The 14799-nt window shown below is 37.5% G+C and overlaps 1 protein-coding gene across 1 annotated transcript in view; it reads right to left on the reverse strand.

Moving 5' to 3' along the window:
• Positions 1–1296: 1296 nt before the first annotated feature.
• Positions 1297–14799, reverse strand: part of LOC105283087 (laccase-2) — a 138832-nt gene continuing 125329 nt past the window's right edge. Inside the window, exons 6-7 of the mRNA XM_026973590.1 lie at positions 2822–3064; positions 1297–1505 (exon numbers count right to left, since the gene is read on the reverse strand). Coding sequence (XP_026829391.1) covers positions 1366–1505; positions 2822–3064 — 383 coding nt within the window. The 3' untranslated portion in view covers positions 1297–1365. The remainder of the gene's footprint in view (positions 1506–2821; positions 3065–14799) is intronic.

Below are 14799 nucleotides of genomic sequence, written 5' to 3' on the forward strand. Positions count from 1 at the left end.
AAGCAGAGTGTTGGAAAGAACTGTAGGTAGGGGTGAGATAGGAGTGAGGGATGAGGAATTGGGGTTTAATACAGGTGATTCGGGAAGGTAAAACAGAGGCGGAGGTGAGTAAGGAGCGGGTTCATGCAGACCCGGTTGAGGGACGCTCAAAAAGTCTCCTCCAAAGGAATTGGGGAAGGCGATCGTAACCGGAGAGCGGGAGAGTAGCGATCCTGTTCCTCGAAGGGAACTGGGAAATAAGACGGGGAGGATAGAGGGGAGGAGAGGTCTTCAAATTCTGCGGTAATTTCCACGGCGGGCTAGCTGGGGCCCACGACTTGAGACTGATACTCCCTCGAACCTATGTCGTCCCCACAGGGTCGCACTTCGAAGGAAATAATGAGTTTTATGTTTTCGGAAGTAAATAAGAAAGAGAGAAAAGAGTAAGAGTAAAGGAGGAAGAGAAATAAAGTGAGAAAAGTAGCGAAAAAAAGGAAAAAAAGAAAGACAAGAGAGGCTGAAGAAAGAAAAGATAGAGTTAACCTCCAAGAGAAGAACAAGTGATAGAAAAGAAAAGAAAAAAAAACAGAAATGCTTACTTTTTGGTTCGCAGAGTTCGCAGAGACTGACACAGTGCGAATTGGTTCTGTGTACTAATTCAATTATAGCGGCTGAGTTGAGACTTTTTCGACTCGAGGTGATTGAACTGTATGGTACTGCACTGTGCAGTTTGTACTGATCGTGAGTTGTACTGTTTGAACGTCGTAATGTACTGTACTGTACTGTCTTTGGAAGGTTTTGCTGTCCTTTTTATATGGAAAATCGAGGTTATACAAGGAGGGGATTATTAAAAACAATTAGGAAATGGAAAAAATACCTCTTGAGATGATTGACAGGTGGGAGCAGAAGATGAGTCATGAAAATTAATCGTAATAGATGATCAGTGATGATGATGAAACAAGAATTTTTGGGTAATCTAGGGCAACGGCATTTACGATAAGTCAGATGCTGCACTAGAGTTCAGATTTGCTGCAAGAGATTTGTTTGCCTAAAGATCATGCGGTGGGCGCAAGTAGTTCCTTGTCGGTGATTGATGTCTTTTTGCAGCAACCGTGAAGATTACCGCTGAGTAATAATGTGTGACATAAGATAAGTAAATAACAGATGGAAAAATATTACTTCATTGAGATATGCATATCTATAATATCTATCTCTTACGAAAGCAAGGAAAACTGTGGAGTCTAGATGTAACAATAATATGTTTATTAATTCATCAATTTATATATCATAATATTGTGGACATTATTTTATGCATTCCACATATAAAAATTTAGAATCAACCTTTTATTTAAGAAAATAACAATTTATGTTATTAATGAAAATTATTTAATTAGGTGGAGTCCAATTGTAGCATTCAGGAAAATCTAGTGGTATCGATGGAAGATCAGTTGGTTTACCAACATGCAAAACGACATTCATTCCCGTTGCAGTATGCCACAAAAAATGGCAATGAAAAAACCACCATCCTGAAAAATAAATGTTTCTATTATTTATTATTACTTTACAATTTAATGATGTATATATATGTACACGTGTCTATCCGTAAGTGCGAGCGTGCAGGGGCGAATAGAGTTTGTGTGCATGTGTACGTGCTTACATGCAGACATGCGCGTATGTGTATATATTAAATGTATAAAAAGTCAATTTAATTTAAACCTATTTTGAAAAGATATCCATATTTTTTCTACCTTCTTTTATGTATAATGTATCTTTTTATACAGGGTGTCCCAGACCTACCGTATAAGCCGTGAATGGTAGATTCCTGAGTTCATTTGGAGACGAAAATTCTAATGCCAAAATGTCGAGGCTGCTATAGTTTTTAAACGGGAAAGGTTTAAAGTTTACCAATAAGCATGTCAAAATTTCGCGCGCTCAAGGACATCACATATCAAAAGGGCCCTTCCACATCACTTCACTCAATAGAAACATGTTAATGTGTTCGAGTGTTAACTCGAAATTATTATTCACTTTATTTCTTTGTACACTGTTGACAAGACCGACGAATATCAGAATGATAATAATTTCTAAATTGTCATACGGAAACACGATGCGCGTCGAACTTTCAAAGCAGTCGTGCGAAGCGTGCGACGAATAAATGATGTTTTTTCTGTGATTAGAGAAAATCTATACGATCGGTATGAAGTTTTCTGCATGGTTTTCTGCATGAAATGTCGCTAAAGAAAAAATTTATAAGAAAAGAAAATATTAACATATTTAGCAAGATTTTTTATTAATTTATTACTTTATTTAAAGGAACAAGTATCGTGCTGCGCTCCAGTCCAGAAAGATCAATTACAACGTGATTCTCATCACAGAAGAAACGTCATTTATTTGTTGCACGATTCGCACGAATGCTTTGTGCGACGCGCATCACGTTTCCGTATGACAATTTAGAAACTATTATCATCCTGATAGTTGTCGGTCTTGTCAACAGTGTACAAAGAAATAAAGTGAATAATAATTTCGAGTTAACACTCGAACACATTAACATGTTTCTATCGAGTTGAGTGAAGTGATGTGGAAGGGCCCTTTTGATATGTGATGTCCTTGAGCGCGCGAAATTTTGACAAGCTTATTGGTAAACTTTAAACCTTTCCCGTTTAAAAACTATAGCACCCTCGACAATTTGGCATTAGAATTTTCGTCTCCAAATGAATTCAGGAATCTACCATTCACGGCTTACACGGTAGGTCTGGGACACCCTGTATAGGTACATAAGAATTAAATGAAAAATTGGATCTAAATTACTTTATTATTACAGAATTATGATAAATTTAGTAACCTGGATTGTCTGCTATAAAGCGAATGATGATAAAGCCAGTATTTGGTACAATCATTGTATCTTTTGGAGCACAAGCTTTATAATCGCCATTTTGCAAGTGTTGTTCGTAAACTTGTATCACTTGGAGTACATCATTACTCGATATATCATCCTTATTACTTGCGTTAACAAATTGACCAGCTTCCAATACACAAAAACTATAACCATGTAAGTGAAATGGATGGTTCAAATTTGGCCCAGGTTCTGTAATATATTATAATTGATTCTTTTACCTTTTGTTATCATTCCGGTAGATTAGAATATTTAGAATAAATTACTTTTTGCATTTTATGAAGTCGATGTGAATTGCATGCGTTAATAAGTTTATGAGCAGAAGTATTTTTAGTTTTTATATGTTGGCTTTTCTATATTGGTATTTATGCATGACAAGCTATAGATGTCAACATAACTTTTTATCTAGTACGATTGAAAATCGTAAAATTGAAAATTGTGTGTGTGTATTCTGTTTTAATCAAAAGGAAAGTGCTGCTGATTCACACAGAATCATTTGTGAGACTTATAGTGAAAATATTGTAGCTGTTAGAATGTATGCGAATTGGTTTAAACAATTTAAGAGCAGTGATTTCTACATAAATGACAAAAAACGCTCTGATGGTCTGCAGTCATAGAAAAGGATGACTTACAGGCATTGCTCAATGAAGATTCTACCTAATCGACTCGACTCGTGAGCTTGCACTTACAACTCGGAATTGATCATTCAACAATTATACAGGGTCCGGCAAAATTATGGAAACCCCTAAATTTTACGAAGACTATGCATTTTAGATAAAATTGCTTCAGACAAAAGTTGTATGGTTTCAAATAGCGCATTACACAGCAATATCAGTATGACCTTCAAGAGTGTTGTCAAGGTCACATGACGGTCATCTTCAATTTCTTAAATGGAAATCCCCATTTTTTATTGCATATTCTTGTAGCTTATCTCAAGAGCTTTTCAAAACACTATAATATAGCCTTTTTTCATGAAGTACTTTTCGAGTTATGGAGCTTGAAGTTACGGTATCGCCGGCATCAGCATTATCTAAAAGTAATAATCAGGAGGAATTGAATTCCTTCCTGAGGGTCCAATAGAAGCTTCCAACGATCCAATTGCCCTCTCTTCCCTTACCCTTTCCCTCCCCTTCCTCCTGACTACCTTATCGATACTCCCACGGGGTATAAAATGCAAACGCCATGGTGTAGTATGTTATTTTCTCGCGCATAATCATTCAGATAGGGTGATAGCGTTCAGAGCAGAGCACTCTCCGCTTCTGCTGAGAACTTTTGTCTTCTTAGGTCGGAAATTAATAAATTATATATTAATCGTTTGACTAAAAAAATGGCTAACGAATTGTCGGAGCGTGAAAGAATCACTATCCTCATGATGCGCGGATGGAGTGATAGTGAACGATCGTTAACTGAAGTAGTTCGATTATTTAATGAGACTTCTCCGAACCGTCAAATTAATAAATCCACTGCTTCGAAAACAATACAGCGTTTTCAAGAAACTTTACATAGTGTAACTACTCGCTCTAGATCAGTCAGGTAAATATCTACAAGTAATGAGAATAAACAACTTGATGTTCTGCAGAGTTTTATTGAAAATCCCCATATGTCTCTTAGTAGAGCAGCTCCAGTTCACGACATTGCTCCCAGGTCCATCCACAGAATTATAAGAAAAAATAAATTACATCCATACAAACTGCAGTATGTTTAAGAGTTGCAAGGTGGAGATACTGAGCTTCGTTTGCGCTTCTGTGCAAGAATAATGGGGCTAACAGATGCCTCGCCCAACTTTCTTTAACAACTTGTTTTCATAGACGAGGCAACCTTTACGTTGACAGGTGAGGTTAATAATCAAAATGTTCGCTTCTAGTCAGATAAAAATCCAAATTGGGTGCGGGAAACTCACGCAATACCCACACAAAGTAAATGTATGGTGTGGCATGATAGATTCTTATTTGATAGGGCCGTTTTTGGAGGGAAATCGTAATGCTCAAATGTACGAGGGATTACTTGTAGATCAAATAATTCCAGGCATACAAAATATTTTTCCGAATAACTTCGAGCAAATATGGTTTCAACATGATGAAGTTCCGCCTCATTTTGTAGGACCATGCAGTTATGGATATAATTTATTTTTTCTTATAATTCTGTGGATGGACTTGGAAGCAATGTGAACTGGAGCTGCTCTACTAAGAGACATATGGGGATTTTCAATAAAACTCTGCAGAACATCAAGTTGTTTATTCTCATTACTTGTAGATATTTACCTGACTGATCTAGAGCGAGTAGTTACACTATGTAAAGTTTCTTGAAAACGCTGTATTGTTTTCGAAGCAGTGGATTTATTAATTTGACGGTTCGGAGAAGTCTCATTAAATAATCGAACTACTTCAGTTAACGATCGATCATTATCACCCCATCCGCGCATCATGAGGATAGTGATTCTTTCACACTCCGACAATTCGTTAGCCATTTTTTTAGTCAAACGATTAATATTTAATTTAGTAATGTTCGACCTAAGAAGACAAAAGTTCTCAGCAGAAGCGGAGAGTGCTCTGCTCTGAACGCTATCACCCTATCTGAATGATTATGCGCGAGAAAATAACACACTACACCATGGCGTTTGCATTTTATACCCCGTGGGAGTATCGATAAGGTAGTCAGGAGAAGGGGGAAAGAATGGGTAGAGAAAGGGGAGGGGAAGAGAGGGCAATTGGAGGGAAAGGTTAGGGAAAGGGAAGGGAAAGAGAGGGCAATTGAATCGTTGGAAGCTTCTATTGGACCCTCGGAAAGGAATTCAATTCCTCCTGATTATTACTTTTAGATAATACTGATGCCGGCGATACCGTAACTACAAGCTCCATAATTCGAAAAGTACTTCATGAAAAAAGGCTACATTATAGTGTATTGGAAAGCTCTCAAGGTCAGCTACAAGAATATGCTATAAAAAATGGGGATTTTCATCTAAGAAATTGAAGATGACCTTCATGTGACCTTGAGAACACTCTTGAAGGTCATACTGATATTGCTGTGTAATGAGCTATTTGAAACCATACAACTTTTGTCTGAAGCAATTTTATCTAAAATTCATAGTCTTCGTAAAATGTAAGGGTTTCCATACTTTTGCCGGACCCTGTATATATACACTTCTCACAAAAATTAAGGGAACACCTAAATTTTTCTTAAAAACGAAGCCAACTTTGAATTAGCATAGCTTCCATCCAAATGATCGCGGAAGAATGAAAAAAACAGCAAACTAAAGGTCAGAATGACTACTTTTATGTCCTTTAGTTTAAAATGGCGAACATATCCATTTCTTTCATGTTATGGTACTCCGAACAAAAATTACAAAAGTTTCAAATTTCTTTTCCATGTTTCCGCAATAATCTTGACGAGGAAAACTTTTTCTCGAAATTCCTCACAACGGGACTGGAAAGTACAACTCTTCCCTTTTACTTTGCTTTTTGAAACATCTGGATACGATTTTTTTTAGATGTGTTATTACGTGTGTGAAGTTAGCCCCGCACTTTTCGAATTTTGAATTTTCATTAATTGTACTGCATGGTGCTCCGTTTGTGCCATATTATGCCTCAAACCGCAGTTCAATATCTCAAACCGTTTTCGAAAAAAAATTAAAATAAAAAATTTGGTAGCCCCGCACTTTTTCGCGATTAAGTTAAAATTTTTTTTCCAAATTGGCACTGACTTGTGCCGTGTTGTGTCGTAGGAAAAATGTTAATATTTCATTCCGTTTCGATAAAAAAATTCATAAAGATAGATTAAAAAAACATATAAATCACATTGCAAGGCAAATATATAATTTCTGCGAGTTGTGCTGAGTTGTGCTACTCATTCTCTACGAGAGACATGCATAAAAATCGGAAATTAATTTGAGAGTCGATAATTATTAATGAAAAATGGGTGGGGGTGAATAAAAAATTGATATTTTCGAATTTTTTCCATTTGTGCCGGATTGTGCTAGAGTAGCACAACAACTTTTTCAAATGACAAAATTTCCTCAGATCGCTAGATTTCGCAGCACAAACGAAAATAAGATATCAGACGTTAGGAATTTTTAGGAATGGAAAATTTCAAATTCGTATAACTTTCTAACTAAAATAGATAATCGAATTCTACACATTGTGCCGAGTTATGTTATTCGAAACTAACAAGAGATAGGCGAAAGAAGTTCTGGAGAAATTGAAGTGATTCAACTGAAACAGTGTATTGTATTGTGCTAAACAGATGCATAATTATTTTCTTCAATAATAAAGTACGAACATTTGTTATTATGAATTTGTGAATTCAATTTTAATAAAATGTTAGAAACGTATGTTTCTGAATTGTAATGAATTATGTAAGAAGACATATTTTATTCATTTAATTTCATATGTGATAAATAATATTGTTACGTCCGGGCGAATCCGCTCTGCACGCACTGGCACGTCACGATAACCGGCACTCGCACGCTCGTGGAAATAAAAGGCACACGTACAAAAGCAACAAGCTTTATTCCTGCGGCGGGACTATTACAGTTTGATAATTAATCGGAGTAATTCGCGACACGTCCAGCTGTCACCAAGGTCCAGCTTCGACTCGCTCGCACTTGTCTGTTATATTGTCGCCCGGAGACCGCACCGTCTTCTTTCGATATCGATCACCGATCGTCGTTTCGTATACCGAATGCTTCGCTCGGCACGGGGGCAACACTTCCCCTCCGCTTCAAAAAATTGTCGGTCCGACAATTCCCGGACTTCCGGATAGCAACGATTTCTTGCTCTCTTCCTCGGCCTTGCCTCGGAAATAACGAGCCACGTTGATCCAGTCGCGGCACTTGTGTTGGCTCCCTTGTGATCTTCGGACAAGAGGGGGGAAAAAAAACCTCCGTGGACCCAACGCTCCTAGAGCACCTCAAACCCCCCCGCCCTGGCATTCGCCCTCCGTCTCTCGGAAAACCACGGTCGAAAACCGAGGGCAGGGCAGTGCGGTTCTCCCCATCTCCAACTTATTTAGTTCTGGCGGCCGGTTCCTCCAGGATTCCCCAGGCCAATTACTGCAAAATAATGTAATAATAACCGCAGTACCTTTGCAACAACAATATCCAAATATGGTGTTGCGTCCGGGGGTGGCTCGAGATGAGCCACCCGGTGTGCTGGACGCTGATCGTCGTTGTCCAGCTGAGAGTCGCGGCTGCTTGGCGACAAATAAACAACGCGTCAACACGGAGTTGACGACCAGCTGTCGAGCCGTTCGGACGTGCAGATATTGTATTGCATATCGATACACCGATTTATAGAATAAAGCGCAATCTTTTATAAAACGCGAGTTTCTTCATTTGCGTGAACGCGTCCCGCGAGTGTCTGAGAGTGCGAGTGTGAGAGTGACACCGGAGCGCAACATTTTGAAAATGTTACGTCCGGGCGGCGGATTCCGCTCGACACGCACGCTCGCACTCACCCGCGGAGACAGTCGCGCACCGAATAAAACAACACCACTTTTATAAAAGAACGATAGAGATTTATTATAATGAGAGCGAAATGCGATACACGTCCGTCGATGTCAAAGTCACTTTCGATTCTGTCTCTTTCTTGTTGTTTTCCTTGGCAACGTGCGTCTTCTTCCGATGGCCGATCCGATGACGCTCAGCTGATCGGCAACAGACCGGCTCTTCGTTATGCCGGGTGTCCAACCCGGACATAACAATGGGATACGGGTTTTCCTCTCTAAAATAAATCGGCCTTCCTTAATTTCCCCTTTCGATAAAAATCGCTAGTCTATCAGCATGAACAATTTTCCTTTCCCGCCTTCCTATTTTACGAATGCAATAAACAACCTCCCCTATTTTCTTCACAATTACATAAGGACCTTCCCATGAACTCTGCAATTTTGGAGATTTCCCCTTAACACGAAGAGGATTGAAGAGCCACACTTTCTGACCTTCAGAAAAATTCACATTCCTTGCTTTCCGATCATAAGCAACTTTAATCCTTTCAAATTTGATTTTCAACGCTCCCCGAACCGATTCCTGAATCGAGTGTAACTTTTCCCTGAGTTCAAAAATATAATTTCCCTCCGATGAAGAATCTAACTCCCCAGGGGGAACTCCATGTAACAAATTCAATGGTATCCGAAGATCCCGTCCGAAATACAACTCCGCAGGAGTAAACTTAGTGGTCTTATGTTCAGAAGAACGATGCCAACAAAAATAAAGGAACCCAACTGTCCCAATCCTTCTGATGTTCCGAAACAAATTTTGCCAAATAATTCTGCAGAGTCCTCTGCTGCCTCTCTACCTGACCATTGGATTGAGGATGAAGAGCAGTCGTTCTAGTTTTCTTTACCCCTAAAATCCTTGTTAACTCTTTAAAAAGTCGAGACTCGAAACATTTCCTCTGATCAGTGTGAATTTCCAATGGAATTCCATGCCTCGAAACAATTTGGTTAACGAAAGCCTCAACTACCGTCGCTGATTTAATATTTCTCAAAGGAATAGCCTCCACCCACTTAGAAAAACAATCTGACACAACAAGCAAATATTTATTCCTCACAAAACTCAACGGTAATGGACCAAAAATATCCAACTGAACCCTATCAAACGGAGCTTCAACATTGTAACTCTGCAACAGGGACTTCCCTTTCCCTGACGGTCCCGTCTTAGCAATACACACTTCACACGATCTACACCAGTTTTCCACATCCTTCTTACAAGTTGCCCAGTTAAAATCGCCGACGGACCCTGGCCAATGTTTTTTTAATCCCGAAATGCCCGCTCGATGGAGTGTCGTAGGCCTCCTCCAAAACAAAGTTCACCTTTGCTTGCGGTACTACAACCTGGAACACACAACTTTCAAGCGTTGGTTTAACCCACCTTTTAAAAAGAACTCCGTTCCGAACGACCAAATTCTCTCAATGATTCCAATAAATCCTAGCGGCAGGTCCCTGAGCAATCACGTCCTGCCAAGAAGGTCGGCAGTCCCTCTCCTTAGCTTGTAAAATTTCTGTTAAAAACGAATCCTCCAATTGAGCTTTCCTCCACTCATCTAGATTTCCTTCCATCAAACCAATCCGAGCAACCATATCAACCTCCTCCTCCTCCTGACATTTATTTTCAACCCTTTTACAATAACTGCACATATCCCTCTCACAAGGGCGACGCGAAAGCCCATCAGCATTCCGATGTGTCGTCCCCTTCCGAAACACAACTTCAAAATCATATTGTTGCAGTTGCTCCAACCAACGAGCCAACTGCCCCGCTACATTCCTAAAAGACATCAACCATTTTAAGGAAATATGGTCACTTCGAACGAAAAAACTTCTCCCATACAAATAATAATGAAAATTCTTTATCGAATCCACAACCGCCAATAATTCACGACGAGTAACAATTCCTTTCGGAATTATTAAAAACCCGACTGAAATAAGCGATAACCCTCTCAGAGCCACTAATAATGACGCAACAGTATATATTATTTTCGTGTGTCCTTTCGTTTCGTGTTTTGTTTTTAAATATATTTTATATACATATACATGCCACATTTATAATATTACAAAATTATAAAAAACAAAAAAATGTATAAATTAAAAACTGAAAAAGTTTCAAAATAAAAAAACATAAAATATAAAAAAAATGAAAAAAGGAATCAGAAAACCGCTACGTCCACGTCGTTGGTTCCGGGTAACGCAGAAAACGGTATATAATATTTATCACATATGAAATTAAATGAATAAAATATGTCTTCTTACATAATTCATTACAATTCAGAAACATACGTTTCTAACATTTTATTAAAATTGAATTCACAAATTCATAATAACAAATGTTCGTACTTTATTATTGAAGAAAATAATTATGCATCTGTTTAGCACAATACAATACACTGTTTCAGTTGAATCACTTCAATTTCTCCAGAACTTCTTTCGCCTATCTCTTGTTAGTTTCGAATAACATAACTCGGCACAATGTGTAGAATTCGATTATCTATTTTAGTTAGAAAGTTATACGAATTTGAAATTTTCCATTCCTAAAAATTCCTAACGTCTGATATCTTATTTTCGTTTGTGCTGCGAAATCTAGCGATCTGAGGAAATTTTGTCATTTGAAAAAGTTGTTGTGCTACTCTAGCACAATCCGGCACAAATGGAAAAAATTCGAAAATATCAATTTTTTATTCACCCCCACCCATTTTTCATTAATAATTATCGACTCTCAAATTAATTTCCGATTTTTATGCATGTCTCTCGTAGAGAATGAGTAGCACAACTCAGCACAACTCGCAGAAATTATATATTTGCCTTGCAATGTGATTTATATGTTTTTTTAATCTATCTTTATGAATTTTTTTATCGAAACGGAATGAAATATTAACATTTTTCCTACGACACAACACGGCACAAGTCAGTGCCAATTTGGAAAAAAAATTTTAACTTAATCGCGAAAAAGTGCGGGGCTACCAAATTTTTTATTTTAATTTTTTTTCGAAAACGGTTTGAGATATTGAACTGCGGTTTGAGGCATAATATGGCACAAACGGAGCACCATGCAGCACAATTAATGAAAATTCAAAATTCGAAAAGTGCGGGGCTACCAAATTTTTCGTTTTTTATTTTTTTCGAAAACGGTTTGAGATATTGAACTGCGGTTTGCGGCACAATATGGCACAAACGTAGCATAATTCAGCACAATTAAGAAAAAGATGAAATTCAAAAAGTGCGGGGCTAACTTCACACACGTGAGTTATTGAAGTTTATTGAAGTTTAAAGAAAAAAACCCATTTTCAACTTTGACAGCTTATATCTCACGAACAAATCATCCTTCAGCAATTAAAAAAAAGCAAATTAAAGGGTAAAGATCTAACTTTAACATGAATGTATCAGATTTAATGAATAGTTACTTGTACGAGACTTTATTTTCGTTTTGCGATGCCATGAAAATACCAAGAAACGACATGTTTAGACAAAGGAACGTGGAACACGTGGATCATGTCGCCCAGGTGGCCCGACTTCAGATTTTAAAGTCGAAACTGTACTAAATTAAAACCCACATGGGATTTTCAAGTTTATCAATTTTTAATCGAGATATTACATGCTAAACATTGTCTATGTTTCGGACATTACGTTTACCGCATTCGCAGTATTTCCACAAAGTGCAAAAACGCAGGAAATGAGATTTTTTTAAATATCGATATCTCAGCTTACAATCTTATCTTTTTCCTCTTTTCTTAATTTTAATTTTTTTTATTTCTTTTAAGTTTTATCTTTTTTAGTTTTATCATTAATATCGCGTGTTCCCGTCACGACTTTGAATGACAGCGTTTAAGCGTTGGCGTATATTGATACAGTGTTGGATTTCCCACTGTAGAATTTTTACTCATATTTCACGCAATGCAGCGCCAAGCTCTTCACGATTTGCTGGCGGTACTGGGCGCTGTCTCAATGTGCGACCAACAATGTCCCAAACGTTCTCTATTGGGTTAAGATCAGGACTGTTAGGAGGGTGGTTCAGTAAGGTTATGTCATTCTCCAGGAAAAACTGTCGGGTCGCGTTAGTATGAGGACGAGCGTTATCTTGCATGAGGACAAATTGCCTACCGAAACGGTGTCTTAAGGGCAGCATGGTCTCAATACCTCATCCACATAACGTTGGGCAGTCATTCCTGGAGGTAGTACAATGACCAAGTCGGATCGTTGGTTGTACGAAATTGCAGCCCAAACTATTACTGAACCACCTGCATCTTATTGGCTCTTACTGGCTCTTACTGATCGTACGCAGTTTCGGTTGCACCGTTCCCTTCTGCGACGCCAGACACGTTTCCTACCATCATTATTGTACAAACAAAATCGAGATTCGTCAGAGAACCATACTCGCGTCCATTGTCGGAAGCGCCAAGTAATGTGTGTACGTGCGTCATTCAAACGCGCATATCGGTGATTACGATTTAGAAACGGCACTCGAGCAGGACTTCGAGCATGCATACCGGCAAAAAATGTTATCGTGCATAACGCGATGTTAAATAGCATAGGTTTCGAATTACGAGAAGTTAAATTTTAAAATAAAAGTAAAATGAGAGTAAATGTATTCATTTCTGTGATAAAACTTACAATTAGACAACTAGATGAAATTGTTGTATTTTATTTTTTTTGAAAACTTCTCATTTTATGAAAAAAATAAAAGAAAAGAAGTTTCTAAATAAATCAAACTTTTTAATACATATTTTTAGATGATCATATTCCGGCCCATTAAAAAGTTCTAATAAAAAATTTAATAGGGGTTGCTAGTTTCATCCCCTTATAACAATACGGGAGGCTGAAAAATATTAATAAATAACCTTTTTACTAGTAGAAAATATCCACCAAATTTAATTTCTTTAACTTGTTCCCAATTTGAGAAAAAAATAAAAACCTAATTTTTACCCCCATTTTTGGAGGAGTGTAACTCCACAGGGAGGAATCTAGGAGTATATGTTTATATGAAAAACCCCTCTTAATTTTCGACAAAGAATCATCTCCTAAAATGTTTCGCACTTATTAAGATACACCCTGTATATACAGGGTGTTACAGAGCAACCGTATCAGGCATTTATTTGGAAAAATACACATTTTCGTGACAATTGTTCCATTCAAAAGTTGTAGGGTCTTAAGTGACGCATTACGTAGTAGTATTGGTATGACCTTGAATGACATTGTTAAAGTTACGTGAAGGTCACCTTCAATTTCGTAAATGGAAACCCTAATTTTTCATTGCATATTCTTGTAGCTGACCTTGAGAGCTTTCCAAAACACTATAATAAAGTATTTTTTCGTTAAATACTTTTCGAGTTATGAGGCCTGAAAGTTACAGTACCGCCGGCATTACCCAAGGTGTACCGCGTGGAAGTTGCACGGTCGAATTTACACCTCGTGTGTGTGTGTGTGTGTGTGTGTGTGTGCGCGTGTGTGTCACAGCAGAGATAAGGACCCCACGTGTCGTCACTCCCGTAGTATTTAGCCTTTTTTAAAAAAGGTATGAAAAAGCGCCAAGTATACGCGCCCGAAGTTCTTTCAAAAAAGAACTCTACAAAACTAATGATATCAACAAACTGTGCCAACTACAATGGGTATTTATGCAAACCAGAAAATCTATTACTTTTTATTATTACTCTTTGGCCGATATTCATTATTGATTCTCATTTAAGACCATCTCAAGTACATTCATAAGATATTTGAATTGATACGAATAAATATTTTAATACATATACATATATAAATATGTCAATACAAATATGTTTTTTGAAAATACTTGGCGCTGTTAAACCGAATAAAAAATTCTCAACAAATCGAACCAATATGTTAAATGCCTTATTCTCTTTCTTCCTCTCTTGTAAATGTGTGTGTGTGTGTATTTCGGCGATTGTGTTATGTAAGTTAGTTGTGTGTGTGTGTGTCTCTGTCTCTCGTGAGCGCGCGCGCGCTTGTGTGTGAGACATTAGAGTTAAGTATAGAATAAGTGTAATTAACTACATTTGTACATATATTTTATGTATTTCGGCAAGTTGTTGTGTAAATTAGAGTCTAAGCAAATTATTGTAATGTTTAGATTATTTAAATACTAAGAGAAATTTTTATTCGGTTTAGCAGCGCCAAGTATTTTCAAAAAACACATTTGTATTGACATATTTATATATGTATATGTATTAAAATATTTATTCGTATCAATTCAAATATCTTATGAATGTACTTAAGACGGTCTTAAATAAGAATTAACAATGAATATCGGCCAAAGAGTAATAATAAAAAGTAATAGATTTTCTGGTTTGCATAAATACCCATTGTAGTTAGCGCAATTTGTTGATATCATTAGTTTTGTAGAGTTCTTTTTTGAAAGAACTTCGGGCGCGTAGAGTTTTTTTTTTTTAAACTCCGGGCGTGTAGAGTTCTTTTTTGAAAGAACTTCGGGT

The sequence above is a fragment of the Ooceraea biroi genome, chromosome 11, assembly GCF_003672135.1.
Source record: "Ooceraea biroi isolate clonal line C1 chromosome 11, Obir_v5.4, whole genome shotgun sequence".
NCBI classification, from domain to species: Eukaryota; Metazoa; Arthropoda; class Insecta; order Hymenoptera; family Formicidae; genus Ooceraea; species Ooceraea biroi.